Source organism: Equus przewalskii, chromosome 3, assembly GCF_037783145.1.
Source record: "Equus przewalskii isolate Varuska chromosome 3, EquPr2, whole genome shotgun sequence".
Taxonomy (NCBI): domain Eukaryota; kingdom Metazoa; phylum Chordata; class Mammalia; order Perissodactyla; family Equidae; genus Equus; species Equus przewalskii.
In genome coordinates this window covers 57,935,373-57,957,400 of record NC_091833.1, presented here as the reverse complement: position 1 = coordinate 57,957,400, position 22,028 = coordinate 57,935,373, and the positions used below count along the sequence as shown (strand labels likewise).

Below are 22,028 nucleotides of genomic sequence, written 5' to 3'. Positions count from 1 at the left end.
AGAAAAAGAAAGAGAGAGAGAGGAGGCAGGAAGCACACTGTGGGACAATGACCCAGCCCAGCTGACGCTCTCAGCCCTGGGGCTTTTATTAACAGCTCTTGGGATGCTGCTGTGGAAGGGAGTTCAGCTTCATAAGTTCTCTCTGCGTTTCTTTTCCCTCTGCAGAATGTCATTCCTCCTGCAGAACCTGCCAGGGCAGAGGACCCTTCTCCTGCTCCTCATGTGACACCGACCTCGTTCTGTCCCATCTTGGTACCTGCAGCACCACCTGCTTTCCAGGACACTATCTCGATGACAACCATGCTTGTCAACGTAGGTTTTTAAAAATTAACTTTCTCTCCTTCCCTGCTCTTCTGGGGTCGCTGAAGGAAATATGAAGTTCTTGCTACCATAGTCTCACCTGGTAGCCTTTGTTTTTATAAAAGGAAGAAAATTAATCTACAAAGGCCTATGGTTGCCTTTAACAGATTATATCTCAGATATCAGCCTAATTGGAAATGCTGGGCTGGAGATCACCTGTACCTACTCTGTAAGTACTAGCTGTATGATCTCGGGTCAGTCATTTAACCTCTCTGGTCTCTAGTTATCTCATTCAAAAAATAAAAGAATTCTTCTGTTTCGTCTTATGGTTTCTCTCCGCAATTCAATTCTGAAGTCCTGACAGAGAAGAGAGCCCAATCTAGGACTCAATCAGTGGCCTAAGCACTTCTCCAGATTTAATTTGTTTTCGACATGTATTTGTTGAATATTGACACCGTGCAAGGCTTGACATGCTACAAAGCATTTAGTTTCTGCCCAAACAGTAGTTATTTTGTCTTGTGTGAGAGTTACTTTTATAGATGTCTTATTTTTCAAATAAGTCAAAGTATGATTAATTGCCTGAGTCAGGCAAAACAAAGAGGATAAATTAGGGAAAGGGCAAATCTGAGTGGAAAGAAATTAGGAAATCCTTCACAGATGAAGGAACAATTTTGAGATAGGCTGAGGGAGCTTACTTTATTTCAATCACTAAAGTGTCATTTGCAAAATAATTTTGTTATACTTTCTCCTTTTGAAAATGGCAGGTAACAAATACAGTGCTGATATTTCATTTGATGTCCTCGGAAGTCCCAGGTTGAAGGCATTACAGAGTAGTAGTTAGGAAAGTGGGCTCTAGACGCAGGTGACTGAAGGACAAATCCTTTGTGACCTTGCGCATGTGAGTTAACCGCTACACCTGTTTCTTTTTCTATCAAAGGGGGATTATAATAGTATCTACTTCTAATGTTATTGCACTTCGCACAGACCCTAGCAGAGAGTAAGCCTTCAGTATAGGTCAGCTATTTTTGTTATCATCATCTGAAATGAAAGGCAAATCAAGCAGTAAAAGAGATTTATATTTTATAGATAGAAAGGTCTTACTGTTAGTTTATGAGAAGCTTGCAGGGATTTGCATTTGAAATGAAGTTATGTGGAACTCATCATTTTGCATCATCTATTGCGACACCAGAGATAAAATCCCTCTTTGGACCAGTGGAAAGATTTCTTTACTTTTGTAACAAAAACTTTGCTTGGTATATACCAACTGTCTGGCAGATCTGTAGAGTCCGTAACACAAGAGACATGAATGAAATACTTAGATGTTCTGTTCAAGAGCACGGGAGTGTTGGTAGAGAATAGTGACTTAGATTTATGAAGCTCTTCACAGCAGTGGAATCACAGAAATAAAAGTTCAGAAGAAAAAATAGAACCCGTTATATGGAGTATAGGCAACAAAAATATGTTGCATTAAATATTTTTCTTCTGAGAAGCTTTTGCCTTGGTGAAAGGAGATCTCTGCACAAATGCGTTTGCTATGCTACCATGTAAATAGGATTTTAGAGAGTATTTCAGTTAAATAAGAATCTCCTAACTTTAGTCCTTCGCTAAAGCTTAAGTTTCATTCTTTCAAAGACTGAATAAAGCCTGCCCCTAAGTTGGGATATTTGAATTTCTAAAAGTAAAAAAAAATCAACAATGTCCCTTTCTAATGCTCATCATTATAGACAAGTATAGGCCTGACAGTGTTAGAAATTGTGGGGTAAAGGGCTTTTAGGGAAATATAATCAGTATTAAGGGGAGGCATTAATAACCGTATTATAGAAGAGAGAGCTGTCTGGATTCTGATTATAGAAACCTTTGGAAGTTACATATAGAGCTCTGAAATTTAAAGATGACCGGTTGAGACAGAAACTTTAAAAAACAGATGATAAATGAGGTTCTCAGTAGTTGAACCGTATTGCTCCAGAGTGGGAGGGGACCTCCAGGGCTACCCGAGCCAGCCTTGCACCCAGCGCAGAGATTCTTTCTCACTCCCCCTCACAGACTCTGCAGATGAGGAAGGAAGCCAGCTCCATTGCTAGGGCGTGGTAGTCATTTAGTTGTTTGACAGTTCTTTCTCATTGGCCCTAGAACTTCCCTCTGGAGCAAGATAGAATAATTCTCCTCCCTCAGTCACATGATTACCTTCAAAAGTGTGAAATTAGCTGTCATTCTCCCACTTGGATTTCTCTGCGTCAGGCAGAACTGGAGCCAATGGAGTCCTTAAACAGAAATGGATGACCATCTCTTAGAGCTGTGGTAGGAAACAGGCCTATTTAAGAGGGAGTATGGACTTCATAAGCTGTGAGGTCCCTTCCTCTTCGAAGAACAATGGTTATAGTCTATCCTTGCTTCCCTCACTGGTTTCCAGTCTAGTCACCACCTTCTTCACTGGCCTCTTGGCACTTTCTATGGGGTCAGTGACCTCAGAGAACTGCACCTGGTACTCCAGATATGGTCACACCAACATGACTGCAATGCGACTAATACCTGGGTGGTCAGAATATAATAAGATGAAGAAAAGCCTCATTCCTCACATTCCTTTGGAGATGGAAGCTGAGACCCCAAAGGGGCTTAGGTATGTGCATACCTGTTGTGAGTGAGATGAGATCATTTGTGGAGTGCCTTTGAGAGGGATGAGGGGTTTGATGAGAGAGGAAGAAGGTTCAGATAGAAATGGTAGAAGCCCTCTGCTCCTCGGCGTCACACTCCTGCATCCATCCAAATCCTCCATATAGTCTTCTAACATTTCAAAATGCTCGGCATGAATCCATTTCTTTTGGAAGTCAATGAAGGGGCTGAGTTATACTTGGAGGTTCCCAGGGGGAATGAAAGACTGCATAAAAGAACCTCAAGAACATGGAGGCAGACAGAAGCTTGGGGAAGTGAACTGCAAGAAACTCTGAGCCATCAGGTCAGGGCATCAACCTGTCACCCCAAGCTGAGGACCTGGCATTTGGGCCTCATTTTGCAGCTTCATGTCAAGCAGGGGGCTCCAGGTGACATTTAGGTTACGTGAAGGTTTTTCAGCTTAAGATTGTTAGTTTCTCTAGTGATCATATCACACTTTTAGTAAGCTTTTAGTCAACTAAAATTCTTAGATCATTTTTTATAGGAACTGCTGTCTAAACAGGTCTTCTGTCTCCTCTATTTTTGCAGTTGGTTACAGAACATAAATGAAAGACTTTACTTACGGTTTTGCTTATTTCATCTGATTATTTTTAGTTTATTGCTTCATCTGGCTAAAGTAAGTTTGAGTTGTTCTTTCAGCTGGTGAAACTTAACCAGCTTTATTCTATATAGGTGTTTGTGGCATATTGAATATCATTAGCTTGATTTCTTTATTTTCATTAAAGCCATTAACAAAAATATTGATCAAGTAAAAAAGTGACTTCATCATAATATTCCACCAAATGTTAGTAAACTACTAAATATTCTACTAAATGTTAGACATTTCTTTGACCAATTACAAAGATTTACTGATAACTTTTTGAGTGTGCATTTAGCCATCTTTAAATCCACCTACCACACTAGACCCCACCTCATTTTTCTATTCACAAGTTTATGTTTGGGATTTTTGTCAAACCCTTTGCCAAAATTACAATACACCACGTGTAGAAATTTTAGCCATAAAAAGTATAAAAGTTTAGTTTCGTATAAGTTTCCAACAATTAAAATATTCTTTTCTAATTATTCTTAAACTATCTGTTTGAAAATCCAATCTAGAATTTTCCTAGGACCTTTCATTACCAATCTACATATTCTAATTAATGTTTTATACTGATGGCGTTTCTTGTTGGTGAAACAAGAGGACTTTCTTTTTCTTTTAATTTTACAGGCAGGTGATTTTCCTGCACCATGCCACACGCTTTGATGTCCTTGAGATCATTAACTCACAAGATCACTCTCTAGACTTTTCCTCTGGCACATACTTAGAGAAGATTTCAGAATGAGGCAGAGTTGCTAGCGCTTGAGTATATATAATTACAATATCTGGCTTCTTTCATTTATGTAGCAAGTGTTTATTGAACACCTACTATACGCTAGATAACCAGCTAGTGCTGGGGACTATTGCAAGGAACAAACAAACCTGGTCTTTGTTTTCATGAAGCTTACTGCTTAAAGGATACAAATGTTAAATACTCGGTTAAATGAAAATATGTATGGCATGAATAGAATGTTAAGGGTGCTGTGGAGCAGTAACTGGGAGACCTCGTCTATTCTGGAGAGTCAGGGAGGGACTTCTGGAAGAAGACGCTAAAGAGTGAATGAGAGTGAAAGTCAGGAGACTTGGAGGTTATATTGAGAGGATTCAAATATGTGCGTTAAGATTTCTAGGTAGAAAGAATGGAGGTAATGATGTAGGAGAAATATTTGCAGAAACAATGGTTGCAAATTTTCCAGGACTGAAGAAAGATATGAGTTTGTAGATGAAAACCTGGGCAGTATGAGTAAAAAAATCACTCTTGTGGGTACATGGAAAGTAGAATGCAAGGGAGGTCAAACTGGTTATGGGGAAACTGAGGCTGTGATTATAATCCAGTAGAAGATGATGCTAGTTTGGATGTGTTGGCATTTGTGGATATGGAGAAAAGCAAAAAGTTCTGAAAATTATTTAGGTGAGTTTGAGTAAGTAGGATCCAATGAGTGATTGGATTAGAAGTGAGAGAAAGGGAGGTGTCAAGATAGACTCCAAGGTTTCTAGCATGAAACTGAGTAAATGGAGAATTGCCAGTTGTTAAATTAGGAAGGGTATAAGCATGACCTGATTTGAGGATCGTCCCTGAATGCCTGAATTAAGTGGCTGCTAAGAATCACAGCGGGGCAAATCAATAAGCCAGGTCACCTTTAAATCCTTTGTGTCTTAAAATATGGGATTTCCTGAGCTCCAAAATAAAGTTGATGCTTAATTCTAATCTTGACATCAAACAAAAATCTAAATCTACGTCATGAACTATAGGGGGCTTGATTCCTTAAGACGTAGGGTTCAAATAAAACTCTGGACTATTATTTCAGAGATCTTGGAGTAAGTATAAATTCTGTTGCTGAATCACAGGGCAATTTAGTTGTGGGATTTCCATTCTTGGGTTTATAATTTATGTTCTCTGGAAAATAAGATTTTATTCTGGAAAATAAGACTAACGTTTTCTGTTTCTCTTGATCACAGGGGAGGGTTATAAGCCATAATTAAAGACCAGGTTGGAGCAGGGCTGTGTTCCTTTGCAGCATCTGTCCAGGTTTGATCAGTGCTTCAGTATTTGCAATTGTAATGATCCGGTCATTTTCCTTTTCTATCTGCGCAGCATGCAGTACACATTGTGGAAGCTGTGATTCACAGGGCAGCTGTACCTCCTGCCGAGATCCAAACAAGGTCCTGCTCTTTGGGGATTGTCAGTATGAGAGCTGTGCTCCACAGTACTATCTTGACTTCTCTACCAACACATGCAAAGGTAAAGCTCTTCCAGAATTGTACAAGGATTCTTTTACTCAGTGATGCCCCTTAACTATAGATGTCCAATCTCTCACATGGGGAAAATACTGTCATGTGTTTAGACTTTCTCTGATGGTAGCAAGAAGTCATTGTGTATGTATGTATATGTTCATTCATTAAGCAAATATTTTTGAACACCTACGATGTGCCAGGCATTGTGCAAAGTATCAGTAACTAGACCAGAGGTGGCAAAGTGGAAACCCTCAGGTTGTATTTGGCCTGAGATATGTTTTTCTTGGCCCACCTCATATTGTACTGTTTTAAAATTTTTAATTATTTATCTTTTAAAAATCAGAAAACTTCACATATAAAAATTGAGATTTTCAATTTCTTTTGAAAAAGTCAGAAGATGTGGCGATATTGCATTTGTATTCCCACAATGCAACAGGCAGCTGGAGATGAGTAGCTGTCATCTCTTGTTGAGTGGAGCATGATCTCTTCAGGGCCCCACAGTCCCCACCATTCCCTCTTCTACTGCATGAGGCCTATTTCAAAGATGTACGTTACCTTCCCGGGCCCTGGAGGCATGCATATGACACTTCTAGACTGCCCGACTCTATACTTAATAAGGACAGGAGTTGTGTCTGATTTGTTCACCTCTGCTTAACATACTTAAATGAGTGAAGACGCAGTGCCTGACCTCAAGGAGTTTATAAGGAGGTGATGTCAAAAACCAGGTGCCGTTTTCCTTGTTTTCCAATGGTTGGAATTCTTGAGGCTTGTACTCTTTGAATGGCCGTGCTCAACAAGGGGAAAAACCGAGTTAAAGGATGAATTTTCCTTGCTCCTGTTCCATTTTCCTTCTCTATTCCTCCATTCCACGTTTCCCCCATCTCTCTGGTTCTGCCAGAGGAGCTAGGGCTCAGATATAGAGGTCAAACATCTGTCAAGTAAACTTGGGATGCTTTAAGTCTTTGCAAAATTGCACAGTTTCCATTCCAAGAAATTCTACTTGGTTGTCAACTTAGGTGGTCCGCTGTGCTCAAGACCACAGAAGCTTTTCTATTTTTTCCCTTCTAACCAGGGGTTGTCAGTTTGCGGCGAAAAACAAGATTATCACAAATCCTTCCATTGTGAATGATTTCATAAATATGCTGGCAGTTTTCAAGGCTCTGTTTTAGTCATTTTCCCTTAGGACTGATTCAGCCAAATAAATGAGTGAGATTAACTTTATAAATCTTCTTGGAAGCACGTGTACTATCTTGCACATTAACATTCTAAGTCTTCAGGACTTAGAAATATTGCATTGAAGAAGAGAGAAAGGTGACTAATGAGAGGTTTCTCCAGCTTCTTAGTGGGGAGGGTTGGAGGAGTGAGGCAGTACTGAGTGGACATAGGTTCTCAAAGAAAAACAGTTCGGCAGCAAACATTTATGAACCTGTTACCATGTGCCAGGCACTGTGCTAACTTCTTTACCTTCATTATTTCAGTTAATCTTCATAGTAGCCTTACGGAATAGGTACTATTCTTACCCCTGTTTTACAGATGTGGAAACTGAGGCTCAAAAAGATTAAGGAAGGCATGTAAGATATGCAGATTAAAAAGTGACGAAGCCATGACTTGAATACAGACTTGCCTAACTTCAAAACCCAAGTCTTTAACCATGCTCTCTGTCCTATCTTCCATACGAGATGGACTTACCTTACTGGCTAGAACTTTTGCTTTCAAACATGAGCTTTCTCAGGTATCAGAAAAGCTGGGGCCATTAAAAATCACAGCAGCAGTAACAACAACTATAATAATCGTAATAACAAAAACAACAGTAGGAGCAGCAACATGCTTTCCTGAGTCCCAATCCCTGAGACTGACTTGGTAGTTCTGACGTTGAGCCTGATGATCTGCGTTTCTAACAAATCCCCTGGCTTATTTGGGTGCACATCCAGGGCTGGAACCCATGAAAGTGTAAGCTCCTTGAAGGCAAGGTCTACCCACTTTATACCCACTGTTCAGTGCTGCACGTCTCGTGGATGCTTGTTGAACACATAGGTGCGTGTAAATGAGTCAGTTCTACCGCTCTAAATGAGATCTTCTGTTATTTCAGTAAGCTTTATGTCTGGACAGTTCCTTTATGCTCCATTTAATTCCAACATTATTGGTTCTTTCTGTCATGTTGGTGAACACCTTATTGTTGAGAGGTAGTGAGTCATGTGGCTGGTGTCAGTGAAGGCAGCACACGGCATTCTTGGTTAAGTCTCTGACATCCTTCTTGAGCCTAGCCTATTGGAGGAGGTCCAGATTAGGTTTGTGGAGGCTACACCCTATAGCAGGCTTTGCATGGAGATGCCCTGGCTTAGGAATAAAGAACTCTGGGGCCCATGGAATAAGATCAAGTTGATGTGGCTCCTTGGCAGCCCCGCTGACAAGCAGGCTCTGCACGAGCGTGGAGTGATTCTTGTACGTGCCCGTGTCTAACATAATTAGGAAACACTAAACCTCAGAGAGGCATTCAGGCTGCTACAAGCAGAACCTCGTTAGAGCTCACGTATCTGACATCTCTTAGGGTGTCCTCACTTCACCCCATGCAGCTGCAGACAGTGTCCTCATAAATTAGTCACAGGGATGAGGGTAGACAGAATGAAAGCTGATCTAACGTAGACTTTCTTTCTAGAGTGTGACTGGAGTTGCAATGCCTGCAGCGGGCCTCTGAGGACAGACTGCCTGCAGTGCATCGAGGGCTATGTTCTCCAGGACGGGGCCTGCGTGGAGCAATGCTCCCCATCGTTTTACCAGGACTCGGGCCTCTGCAAGAGTAAGTGTCTGGAGCCCCTGCTCTGTGCTCATCCAAGCTTCAGCCGCCTCTGATTTTTACTGTTCTGAGAAGGAGGCTGTGACAAGTTTCCTTTCTGGCTTTTTATCCAATTTCTGGTTTCTTTCCTAGGAGCTTTTCTTTGTTAAAGTAAAAATGTCCCCCTTTTCTTCTCCTATGCCCCAATACAACATTTGCTAAAATTTGAGGTCAGTATGGGAATCTTGGGGGTATATGACTTCGCAAACAGATACATTTTGACCATAATTTTTGGATTTCCTTAAAAATTGGACAGTCCTCTCCTCCAGATAGGGAGGTCTGTGTACTCTGGTCATTTGAGCACATGGCAAGATGATATTATTCCACCAGCTGCCTCCCATAACCCTCCATATACCATATATCTCACCATCACCTGTCTCTGGCCCAGTACCCCCTTCAGCCTCAAGTTAATGCCACACAATCGTCAGCCCCTGAAATGCCCACCCAAAGTACACAGACAGCATTCCTTGGAGACTCTGATAACTGACAGGGTGAGTCAGGAAGTAGTGACATTTCAGTCAAGGGGTACAGAGGGCCAAGAACTAGTTAGTAACAACAGTAATGGCTAATATCTGTCAATTTATAGTTTGCTTCGTATTTTCCATTATTTAATTTGATCTTCATCCAGGGAGCTGGGTGGGACTGTATGTCCGTTTTATAGGAGAAAACACTGAGGCTCAGAGAAGTGGAGTGACTAGTTCTCAGTCACCCAGCTGGTAAGTACAGCAGTCACAACCAGAATCCAGACTCCTAGTCTGCTGCTTTGCTCAGCACATCAGGTTGTATTGCTGATTGCCATCTAATACTGCCTCGCCATGAGGTCCAGGGGCCCCTTGGAAAGCCATACGCATTCCTGTTGACTTGACTTTTGTCTTTCAGGCTGCAACAGCCACTGTCTCCAGTGCCAAGGTCCCCATGAGTGTACCCGCTGTGAAGGGCCATTTCTCCTCTTGGAAGCCCAGTGTGTCCAGGAATGTGGGAAGGGGTACTTTGCAGAACATGCAGATCACAAATGCACAGGTAACCTGGAGATCGTGCTGAGTTCTCTGGAAAGCAGTGAGGGCAGCCAGTAAGTCAGGTGTGCTTATTCTCAGGTAACCAAGGAGAATCTGAGTTAGAAGCAGAATGAAAACCCAGGGAGCTTGGCCTAAATAATTGATGGCTTCGCATGCACATCTGCCAATTGCTAGTTAAATAGAATATGGAAGTGCAGGCCAATAATTCTCTTGTACAAAATCGATATTGTCCCTAAAGGACTTTATGGAAACAAAGCCAGTATTTTATGGAATGTAAGCCTTCTATTGAACTAAGGTGAGGTATCCATTAAGAGTGGACCAGCCCTATTGATATGGGCACAGGATTTTCAGTGTGTAGACTAAATTACCGATGACCCTGATATTGGCATAATATCCTTGAAGAATAGGATTTCTGTGGGCAATTTAGTGAGACACACTGAACTTTTATTATTAAACTAAAGTTAAACCCAAAGTCTTAACCTCCTTGTCCGTTGAGTTATCCACAAGAGTCTTCAGTTTGTTCTCATCATTTCTATCAAAACTTGGCACCGTGTGCCCCACTTTAAAGAATACCTGACATTTAATAAAAATGCCATTGCCAAGGTGTGGCATTTTACATTTCACCAAATTACCTCCATCTGCATTATCTCTTTTAATGTTCACAATGACTTGGTAAAATATGGCAAAAACTATGACTCCTATTTTACAAGTAAAAAAAAAAGAGGCTTAAGAGTATTAACCAGGGCAACATAAAATCAGATATTAAACTCAAGTTTTCTGATTCCAGTCCAGGGCCCTTAAAACTATGCTGCACCACCTCTGTATAGCAAAATCTCAACTAAGGAAGCAGCAAAATTAGGCCACAAGCACTCAATTTATAGGATATTATTAACGTGACCCAAATAAATAAGCCTATGGTCCTTTAGATGGCTCACTCCCCTCATGCATTTAAAATAATATTAATAATATAAGAGTAGCAGCTATAGTGGTGCAGTTGTGGCCTTTTGTGTGCCAGGCTCTGCTCTCGTCACTTCACTTACAACACATGTAATCCTCCCAACAGTTATTTGCCTTAGGTGCTAGAACTATCCCCACTTTTAAGACTAGGAAATTGCAGCACAGATTGTTAAAGGAACTTGCCTAAGGTCGATAGCTGGTAAGTGGTAGAGGTGGAACCCAGGAAGGGCCTGTGCTCTTAATCACTATGAACGTCCTCTCTTAAAGGCAGTATGGTTAACTTTTCAGACAATCCATTTACGTGCAGAATTTTCGGATAGCAGTATGTGAGCGAGGCTGCTCCTCTGTATTCACTTTCCCTCTGAGGGCAGATCAACTCTCTCTGAAATTCCATAGGAAACAGTTGGAGTTCAGTTGGAATTCCCTTTTGCTAGTTGGGGGTCTTGTGTTGCTGTGCTCTCACTCTTCGTTTCTCTATCACTGATGGCCCGAGCTGGTGCCTGTGCCTTTGCTACGCCTCACTTAGTGTGTCCTCTCTTTGATAGCCTGCCCTCGGGCATGCTTGCAATGCAGCCGCAGGGACCGGTGTCACCTCTGTGGCCACGGGTTCTTTCTGAAGAATGGCCTTTGTGTTTCCAACTGTGTTCCTGGCTTATCTGCCCACTCTAATGACACATGTGCTGGTAAGTGCTTCTGCTCTGATGGTCTGGTGAATTCATCTGTAGTTTCTCCATGCAAAGGCAGAGTTTACAGATGCAGTTGGCTCATGTGATGTAAAACGCTGGATTCCTGTTCTGGGAAAAACCCCTGGTGCTGCTAAGGAATAAGAGACTGTTTATAGAAGGTGGAAAATTGAGAAAACTCAACTTCTAAGATTTTTGGAAGGGAAAAAGAGGCAATCTGTGCTTTAAAATTCACAACTATTAGATCAGAAATTTGGCAGAAAAGTTATGTTCCTGAACTACATACAGTCATGTTGTAGAAAATTACGTATATACTTATATATGTATAGCTACACACACATATAATTTATTCATATTTACACAGACTTGTAGAGCTAATTATGCTAGAGTGTAATGGTACATCTTTCGTGTACACACTGGAGATGAATGATAAATAAATAATAAATAGTACGAGGAGCCTGCCCCATGACGGTCATATGTTTCAAGTGAATGGATTTCAAGCCACGCTGTTTGCCATTAAGAATAACACAGCATGCTAAAGGAATGGAGCTAGGCTTGTCCAACACATCAGTGGACACTTCACCTTGAACAACAAAGAGAAGCAAATCTAAATTCAGTCTTAATTTTGAACTCAGAAGTTTTATAGGTGAATGAACCTTGGGAGTTATATTATAGCTGAGCATTCCTTGGCTTTTGAGTGTCCTTCATCAATAACATGAGGCATATTTTGACCCCCACAGTCAACCATATTTTCTGTTTCTATATTTCTGACCTCTAAAGATATTAGGACTTTCTGTGGGGAAAAGTATCTTTGGCTTATTTTATTGGGATCCTTCTGGAAACCCCAAGTACTTAAAAGTCAGCTTACTTCTCTTCGGACGTAGTACAAGTCAACTTGTGAAAATGAATTTCACCTTCTTAGAGTAATCTTACAGCAGAAGTAGTCCTCCTGAAACTTGGCATTCCCAAACTGTCCTGTCTGACCTACTTGTAGAAGAAAACACTACCAATTAAAGTCTGGGCAGGAGACAGAACGAATACCACATCATGTTCGGAAATCCTAATTCATCCATCAGATGTTTCCTATGGACAGAGATTGTAAAATTTTAGAACAAAGTATATATCTCCACGTGAATTCTGAATATAAACCACTGATAATTCTACTTCATTGTAGATTAACTGTACTGTTCTAGCAAATGGTATCAGGCACTTCCCTCTTTTCCTACTCTTGATGGATCTGATGGTAGATATGACAAATGTATTAGAATAAGACTGTTGTTCTCAAACCTGGCAGCCCATTAGGATTACCTGAGGAGTTCGCAAAATCTAAAGTCCTACCTCAGAACATCTAAGTCAGAATCTCTGGTGGTGGAGCCCAAGTATGGTATTGTTTTAAAACATCCCTATGTGATTGTTTATTGTTACTATTATTGAGGTATAATTCACATACCATAGAATTCACCCTTTAAAGTATACAATTCGGTGACTTTTAGTATATTCACACAAAGTTATGCAACCATCACCACGATCTAATTCCAGGATATTTTTTTTTTCCAGTTTTTTTTTTTATTGAGTTATTGATAGGTTACAATCTTGTGAAATTTCAATTGTACATTAATGTTTGTCAGTCATGTTGTAGGTGCACCACTTCACCCTTTGTGCCCACCCCCCACCCCACCTTTCCCCTGGTATCCACTAAACTGTTCTTGGTCCATAGTTTTAAATTCCTCATATGAGTGGAGTCATACACAGATTATCTTTCTCTTGCTGCTTATTTCACGTAACATAATTCTCTCAAGGTCCATCCATGTTATTGCAAATCACGATCTAATTCCAGGATATTTTGATCACCCTAAACAGAAAGCCAATAACCATTAGCAGTTTCTCCCAATTGCCTAGTTGTCCCAGCCTGTGGCAACCACTAATCCTACTTCCTGTCTCTATGAATTTGCCTGTTCTAGACATTTCACATAAATGGAATTATATAATATGTGGCCTTTTATGTCTTCCTTCTTTCACTTGGCATAATATTTTCAAGGTTCATCCAGGTTGGAACATGGATCAGTATATCATTTCTTTTTATGATTGAATAATATTCCGTTGTATGGGTATACCACATTTTGTTTATCCATTCATCACTTAATGGACATTGGGATTCTTTCCACTTTTTGGCTATTATCAGTGATGCTGCTTTGAATATTCGTGTACAAGTTTTTGTGTGGACGTACATTTCAGTTCTCTTAGGTATATGCCTAGGGGTAAAATTGCAGGACCATATAGTAGCTCTATGTTTAATTGTTTGAGGAACTGCCAGACTGTTTTTCCCAAGCAGCTGCACCATTTTGCATTCCCACCAGCAACATGTGAGGGTTCCAATTTCTCCACATCTTCAGAAACACTTTTTATTGTCCTCCCTGGTGGGTGTGAAGTGGTATCACGTTGTGGTTTTGATTCACGTTTCCCTGATGACTAATTATGTTGACTACCTTTTCGTGTGCTTATTGGCCTTTTGTACATCTTCTTGGGGGAAATGTTTATTCACATGTTTTGCCTATTTTAAAACTGGGTTATTTGTCTTTTATTGAGTTGTAAGAGTTCTTCATATATTCTGGCTACAGGTCCTTTTTCAGATATATGATATGCAAATATTTTCTCCCATTCTGTGGGTTGCCTTTTTACTTTCTTGCTGGTGTCCTTTAAAGCACAAAAGATTTTAATTTTAAAGATGTCCAATTTATCTATTTTTTTCTTTTGTCAGTTGTGCTTTTGTGTCATATTTAAGAAAGCATTGCCTAATTTGAGATCAAAGATTTTCTCCTGTATTTTCTTCTAGGAGTTGTATGGTTACATCGAGATTCTGTGTTATTTTCCTGTGCATCCAGGGTGAGAACCACTGGATTAGGAGGCTTATAATGTACAGTCGCCAAGAGTCTCAACTTTGTAGCTCTGAATGAACGTTACAAGCCTATTTCTTTAAAAAAAAATAAATAACCTAACTATTGAATGTACCAAGCCTGACCTTTGGACTCCTGTGTTTTCCAGGCAAAACACACACCCCTAGTCTCCATGTGAATGGTTCCCTCTCCCTTGCAATTGGTTCAATGAAGCCCCTGGATTTTTCCCTCCTGAATGTTCAAGACCAGGATGGCAATATTGAAGACCTCCTGTTCCATGTCGTGAGCACTCCCACCAATGGTCAGCTGGTGCTCGCAAGGAATGGAAAAGAGGTTCAGCTCGACAAGGCCGGCCATTTTAGCTGGAAAGATGTGAATGCGAAAAAAGTGCGTTTTGTGCACAGCAAAGAAAAACCCAGGTGACTCAGTGTTCGTTGTTTTCCTCCTGCCTCCTTTCCATCGATGCTTCGTGCCCCTCCCTCTTCTCAATAGCTGTCTCTTCTCTTCTGGGGAAGATCGATACTCTACAAATGCCAAACGCTTTCAGCTGCCTGTCATCATTTCACCATAATTGCTCAGAGAGTGTGCTTCTGTTAGCGGTATTTTCATTTTATCACATAATTATGGGTAATTCTCTGATGTGACAGGAAAGTTCCTAGAACAATTACCCAGTTTTTTGGCCCAGTAGAAACAAAACGTATTATATACCCAGATGCTACAGCTGCTTCTTCAACATTAAGTTAATACACTGGGAGTAGGGAGTGGCCAGAGGATGGAGTCCATACTTTTCAAGGTGGTATATGGTTCCTAGAATTTCAGAGTTGGAAAGAAACTAAAGGTCATAGTTAACTTTTTATTATCCACTTTATGGAATTAATTGTGGTTAAATTTTAAGCCTGATCCAGTTTTCCCCTGATGCCTAACACACTTCTGGCTGTCTTCCCCACTCCAGCTGACATATGCTTCAGGAATGCAGTTGAATGTTAACACTAACCTAAGCAAATACCAGCCATATAATTAGCAGAGTAAATCTGCTAAACAGAAATAGAAGAATGCACCCCAAAGATTAGCCTCTTGGATTATCCTTCACTCTGCTCTGCCTCATTAGTGCAGATAATTTGGAGACTATATGTATAAACAAGGCATTGAAACCCATGGGCCAGTGATAAGGACACAGTGGGTACTTTTTACTGCCACCACTAAACTTGAGATTTTTTTTTAAGGTTTGGGCTAGGAGATAGGTGGGCAGAAAAGTAGGTGGCACTTTTCCCTATTTCTATTCAGAGCTGGTGATGCCAGTAAGCTCAAAAGACCATGTTATAGGAATAAGAACAACTAACATTTGCTGAGTGCTATGACCCAGGCATTGTGTTAAGCACTTTACGCGGATTATATATGCTTATGTTCCCAGTCTACAGATAGGGAAACTGAGGCCTTGAAAGTATACGTAATCTTGCCCGAGGCCTTGCAGTCTGTGAGTGCTGAGCTGAGACTCCAACCACCGGCTCTCTGATCCCACAACCCATGCCATATAGCCACTATGATTTCTTCCTCCTTGATAATACTAGGAACAATGGGCATGCTTCCATCCTCAAGGGGCGAAAGAGAATTGCCTAGAGAAGTATTGCTACAGAGATGGAGCTTGAAACTCTGGTGTGATGCCATAGTATCACTCTTCAAATTTGTGCTCCTTCTCCTTCGTTCATTTCGCCTCAAGCATAGTTCTTAAGTGTTGGCATCTCACACACACACACACACACACACGCTCCACGTGTGTAGTCATTTATCTTGGAATCACTTGTGAAAAGTGTGCGAAGTATATAAAGCTCCACAGACTCCCAAAGTTAACCCTCTTGTCTGTTAAACTTCTTTAGTCTCTTATCACCTATTCTCTTGCAGAGTCAGCTTTGCACTCCTAAATGGGACAAAGAATGGCAACTATTTTGCAGGGAATTCTTTCAGAACTCTTTTTTCTTGTACCCATTTTAATACTGGATTTTTGTTATTTAAAAATTTAAACGAAAGAATAAGAGGAATAGTAAAACAAAGCTGGTAGAAACTCGTGAAAAAAAGGAAACTATGTAAGTCACTGAATGATGCAAAAACAAAAGGGACAACCTACCACATAGGTGTGTGGTTTTGTCTTTCCCCATGAAAACACTGACCATGATTCTTTAGACTGGATTCCTTTGGGATTGGAATGCCCCTGTGGAATACAAGACAACTTGTAAATATAGTCGTGGTGACCTTGATAAGCTGAGATGCTGAACAGTTATTGGAACCTGAGTGCCACCAAAACTCATTTTTCCCCAGTAGGTTGGGAGTAACTACCCCTTCATTGTTCATTCTGTTTCTCCCATCAATTGCATTCTCTTGAAGTCTGGAGGTGAAAGTAGAGAGGAGCAGGATTCAAATGGTGCAGAAAATGAAGGGTAGGATAGAATGGGAAGGAAGACAGGAATGAATATTTTTTCTAAAAATAGGGTTGATTGAGGTATAATTTGCATTCAATAAAATTCCCCATTTTAAGGTGTATTGTTCTGTGAGTATTTACAGATATATACAGTCTTGCAGTCTTGAGACCACAACCACACTCAAGATATAAAACAGTTCCATTAACCAAAAAAATCTCCATTTTACAGTCATGCCCGTGCTCCCAGTCCCTGGCAACCACTGATCTATTTTTCACCCTTAGAGTTTTGCCCTGAAATGTCATGGGAATAGAATCATACAATATGTAATCTTTTGTTTATGGCTTTTGCCATAATGCTTTTGAGACCCATCCACATTCTTTCATGTATCAGTACTTAGTTCCAAGAATACCTTTTAAAGAACTTTTAAAACGATGGTTCCTATCATAGATGAGAATCCAAAACCTCCCATAATGCGTTAATCTCACATCTTACCAGCCCACAGGGAGTGCTGTGCTTGTTTTGACTTTGAAGGTGGGCAACTCTGAATTTTCCCTTCTAGTAGTCTCTGAAGCTGCTGGAACAACATTCTTTTACAGGAAGTAAAAACCACAGCAAAGAGTGAGCCTTATTTTGTCCTACTAATTAGGACTCTTTGGTTAGAAGAGTAATGGAAGTCACTGTGAACTAGATGAAGCAAAATAGTAAGGCTTGTTCTAACATTGCAGGGGGCTCAGATCTCAAGACGTTAAGAGCAGCTAGATTCCAGGGCAAGCCTGGAAGCTAGAACCGGGAATGGGAAGCAGGACTCCATTCTTCCTCTTGTCTCTGTGTCTCTTTGTTCATAGGCTTCATTCACCTCTCTCCTACAGAAAGGCCTGCTCCACATTCCCATTGACACTGCAGACTATGGTTCCCACATGTTCAAATGAAGACTCTCAGGCCAGTTCCAAATTTCCAGGGAGTAACTCGTCCTTCCCCAGTCAAGTCCACACTGAATGTTTGTGCGGTGGGCAGAGGGGAAAGGGGATAGATAGAGTTGTGTAATACAAATTTTGCAGATATTGTTAATAGGGGTCCACTCACATGAATTGGGCAGGCACTGGGGAGAGGGTTTGCGGGAAAGAGGGAATCATTGAGAACTAGTCAGAGACTATGAAAAATTCCTTTCCATTCTCCAATTTAACCGTTAGCCTACAATATATTACTAACCTGTCTTGGCCCCACAACTCATTTTCAATCTTTCATATATTCAACTTAGAAAAACAGGAAACAAAAAGTTTACATAATTGTTGTGTTATAATGAGATCTAAGAAAACATAATAGTTTTACCTGCCTCTCACTGTGTTCCTCTTTAGCTGGTCGTTTTTATTTACAGTATGAATATGATACTACTGTAGTGGTTTGATCCAAATTCATACATGCACATAACCTGAAAATATTTGTCATTCCTGTCTTTCTAAAGAATAATTTAATGATTGTATTTTCTCATTCCTTTTCTTGGGGATTTCTTTTAGGAAGGGGTACTTTTCCCTGAAAATTAGTGACCAGCAATTCTTCTCTGAGCCACAGCTGATCAACATACAAGCATTTTCAACACAGGTAATAAAAGTGCCACACACTTAATAATTTCACATGCCTACTAATTCTCAAGCATGAATCGAGATTTCTTGTAATTTTAGCAAAAATGATTGAGCTAAGTTAATTTTGTCTCGGTTTCCTCATGAAATGCCACTGGAGTAATTTTTAGTACTTGTGGGTAATAACAGCTACAATTACTAAAACGTCTGTAGTACTCTTCTTAGTGTTTCTCATTTAATCTTCATGCCAGTCTTATGAGGTATTATTATCCCCAGTTTACAGTTGAGTAAACTAAGCCATAGGGAGATTCAGTAACTTGTCTGTGGTGATAGAGCTAATAAATAGAGAGCTAAGATTTGTGCCCAGTAAATCTGGCAACAGAGTCTGTGTTCTTGACCATTACATTATGGTGCCTTAGTTTACTGAATCTGATATAGCCCTTCAGAATAATTTGAAGCTGTTCCAGTTGTTAAGACTTTCCTATTCTTAGGTAAATGAGTTTGTTTTGTCTAAATATGTCTCTCTCAGCCATGTGGAATTATGTTCATCTACTTTTTGCCTATCTGTCATGTAGCTGCACTACGTTTAACCCAGTTTGCAGTAGTTAGAAGATCTTATTAAGGATCTACTTAGATGAGGAGCTAGTGTGATCATCAGCCACACACAAGTCTGAGGAAATCATGGTAGATGCTATAAAACTCAGTGTGATGGCTCTTCTGTTCTCATCACTCATCTCTGTCAAGTTGTACTTCTGTGTCCAGAATACATATAGTAGTAGATGCTCTGAGGAACCGGGCTTGAGGGATTGAACTGCTGAAGCATGTAAAGAGAGTAGGAAGATAGATATATTCTTAAGTTCTGAACAGCAAGAGAGTGGGATATCAGTATGGGGAACCAAGACAACCAGAATATCCAGATCTTAGTAGTGTGTTAGTCATGATTCAAGGAAGGTTGTGATTTTTAAACTGATATTTTTATATTTTGGGTCCAAAAATGTAAAGACCACAGACCATGGATAATATAGACTTCTGCCAGAAGTGGCTGCCAAATAGTATTCACAGCCCAGCTCAGCTCTTCTTGATGGCATTCTCACTTCAAGGGTGACTGAAGTTGAGGAATGATTGGAAATTGACCTGAGTTAATTTGACCTCAGGGTTGGGCTGAGAGTATGAATTTTGTTTTAATTAAAGCTGAAACCTGTGATCTCTGTAAATATGTGCCAGAGGGCCACGTTGAGACTGAGCACTTCCTGGCTTAGATGTTATTCAGTACTTAGGCTCAGAAGTTTTGTTTTGTTCTTTTTGTTTGTGCTGATACAGTTCCTCTAATTAGGTGAATAAAAGACATAGGGTAGGTGTTGGCAGGTTACTTCCTAATCTGAGGTGGTGAGTTCCCATGCTTCCCTCATTTTTGTTTCTTTCTTTTCCCCAAATCAAGTGAGTAGATAGTTAGGGCATGTTTTTTATGTTATTTATTATATGAGAAACCTTTAGCATTTTAACCTTGTAAAAGTGGAATTTTAGAAATGAATTTTAACTTATTTTTGTTCCTTTACGTTTCTGTGATATTTCAATATGGTCTTGAGCCTCCCTGAGATTTTCTCATGTAAGTTAATTCGATCTTTTCCATTTATGGATTTTGACATCACCTTTGACCTCTCCTCTTTCAGAATCTGAGGGGCCATTCATTCCCGTGTAGAAAATCACACAGCTTTTGAATTCTCGGGAATTCAGAGGAGTAACTATCAGCTAGTTTCCTACTATGTGATTATGATAATGATGCATTAGTTAGACATTACTTTAATAGATATTGAAATTTCCAGGAGGCCAGGAGGTGAAGTTTTAAAAGAAAGCCATTTGGATTAAAGAAGGCAGTGTGCTGAGAAAAGTCCTAGATAGTTAACTTCAAACGATATAAAAAACTAAGATAATGTTTTCTTTGGCTTCTGGCCTCCATATTTTTTTTGATGGGTTCATTAAGTTTTATCTTTATGAAAGAACATTTTATCTGTTTACTTAAGTCGGTGGGGGGAAACCTGATAATCCTAAGGAAAACATTAAAATTTGCCACATGAATTAACCAGGTGGCTGCCTTACTCAGACCATGATCTTACCAGGCTTTATAACCTGAGTTGGAGTGGGCCCCCTCAGGATATGGATGAGACTGAGACAGCTTGAAGAAAGTTACCGGGAGGGAACAGAAACAGCGTGAATTCAGAATGCAGTAGTATCTTGCTCCGAGTCAGCATGCTGCAGCGTCGCCTAAAATAAAGTGCTCAACTCCCAACACAAGTGCAAAAATTCTATACCTCTCTTATTGGTCTCCCTTGGTTGCTGACAGCTGAGTGGGTTCCCTGACACTGAGCTGATCCCAGTTACAACACAGGGGATATAGTGTCAATCAAGAGAACAGAGACATCAGAAATTCAGAAGCAAGCAGCTCACCTCAGTTGCCTCTGATGAATACTGTGGTCTTGAAAGTAGCTTGAGAAACCTCCAGAACCGGAGGTGTGAAGTAACCTCATTTGCTGTGATTACTTTGACTGACTACCCTCAGACAAATACTTTATCTATGCAAAGTTTAGCACTTTGCTGGAGTGCCTAGAGTTCCTTGAAAAGCTTAGAAATATCAATCAGGTTGCACACAACTGGTATCTAGTCCACTGGATTTTCCTGCTAAATGACTTTTCTTCTCCTCCTTCCCTTCCTCTCCACAGGCCCCCTATGTGCTGAGAAATGAAGCCCTCCATATTAGCAGAGGAGGGAGGGGAACCATCACCACCCAGCTGCTTGACATCCGAGATGATGACAACCCACAGGATGTGGTAGTCGAAGTGCTTGATCCTCCACTTCATGGCCAGTTGCTCCAAACACTTCAGTCTCCTGCAAGCCCTATCTATCAATTCCGGCTGGATGAACTCTCCAGGGGCCTCCTCCACTATGCTCATGATGGCTCAGATAGCACATCCGATGTTGCAGTCTTGCAGGCCAATGACGGACACTCCTTCCAAAATATACTGTTCCGTGTGAAGACCGTGCCCAAGGTAGGTGCCATTCCTAGAGCAAAATTTCCTTGCACCTAGATGTGAAGTTCTGTTGATGACAATATTTTGCAATAAAGTTAAGATATGGCTAGTTATTTATTTATCCAAACACTTATTAAACCCTATTAGGGAGATACTTAGGACGTTCAAAGAAGATCAGTAGAACACCTTACCCAGTTTCAGGAGGCATTATATATTTTGTTAGGAGCACCCTTGATCTCAAAGACCTGTCCCCCTGTTCTCTATAAAAGGGAAACTTTTGAACTTTTATGTTGACTTGCTGCCATAAAAATGCCTCATTGTTCACTAATTCTTTTTTTTTTCCAAAGATTTTATTATTTTTTTCCTTTTTCTCCCCAAAGCCCCCCGGTACGTAGTTGTATATTCTTTGTTGTGGGTCCTTCTAGCTGTGGCACGTGGGACGCTGCCTCAGCATGGTCTGATGTGCAGAGCCATGTCTGCGCCCAGGATTCGAACCAACAAAACACTGGGCCACCTGCAGCGGAGCGTGCGAACTTAACCACTCGGCCACGGGGCCAGCCCCTGTTCACTAATTCTTTTGTCACCAGCCTGAGCACCATCATAAGAATCAAGCCAGCCCCTGTTCTTGTCTGCCCTCCTAAAACAGCTCATGCAATGTGAAGCTCATGGTCAGGCTATCATAATGAATCAAAAAAGATGAGTTCAGCCATTCTTTTAGCCCAAGTGGAGTAGGATGAGGGAACTCTCCCTTTTAGTAATCACAGGAATCCTTGGCACAGCGGGTAGGAGCCCAGTGAAGAGCAGTATTTCTCAGTCTGAGTCATTCCCATGCCACTTCCATATGTT

At 40.6% G+C, this 22,028-nt stretch overlaps 1 protein-coding gene across 5 annotated transcripts in view; it reads left to right on the top strand.

Moving 5' to 3' along the window:
* Positions 1-22,028, top strand: part of FRAS1 (Fraser extracellular matrix complex subunit 1) — a 426,477-nt gene that overhangs the window by 260,902 nt on the left and 143,547 nt on the right. For 4 of the 5 annotated variants that reach the window (XR_011538148.1, XM_070612754.1, XM_070612753.1 and 1 more), the window contains exons 22-29: positions 166-312; positions 5,643-5,789; positions 8,439-8,579; positions 9,495-9,635; positions 11,134-11,271; positions 14,314-14,584; positions 18,094-18,178; positions 20,874-21,200. Coding sequence is in view for 4 of the 5 variants with exons in the window: in XM_070612754.1 (XP_070468855.1) it covers positions 166-312; positions 5,643-5,789; positions 8,439-8,579; positions 9,495-9,635; positions 11,134-11,271; positions 14,314-14,584; positions 18,094-18,178; positions 20,874-21,200 (1,397 nt within the window). In the remaining variant the exon portion in view is untranslated. The remainder of the gene's footprint in view (positions 1-165; positions 313-5,642; positions 5,790-8,438; positions 8,580-9,494; positions 9,636-11,133; positions 11,272-14,313; positions 14,585-18,093; positions 18,179-20,873; positions 21,201-22,028) is intronic. The other variant, XM_070612755.1, reaches the window with a different exon arrangement.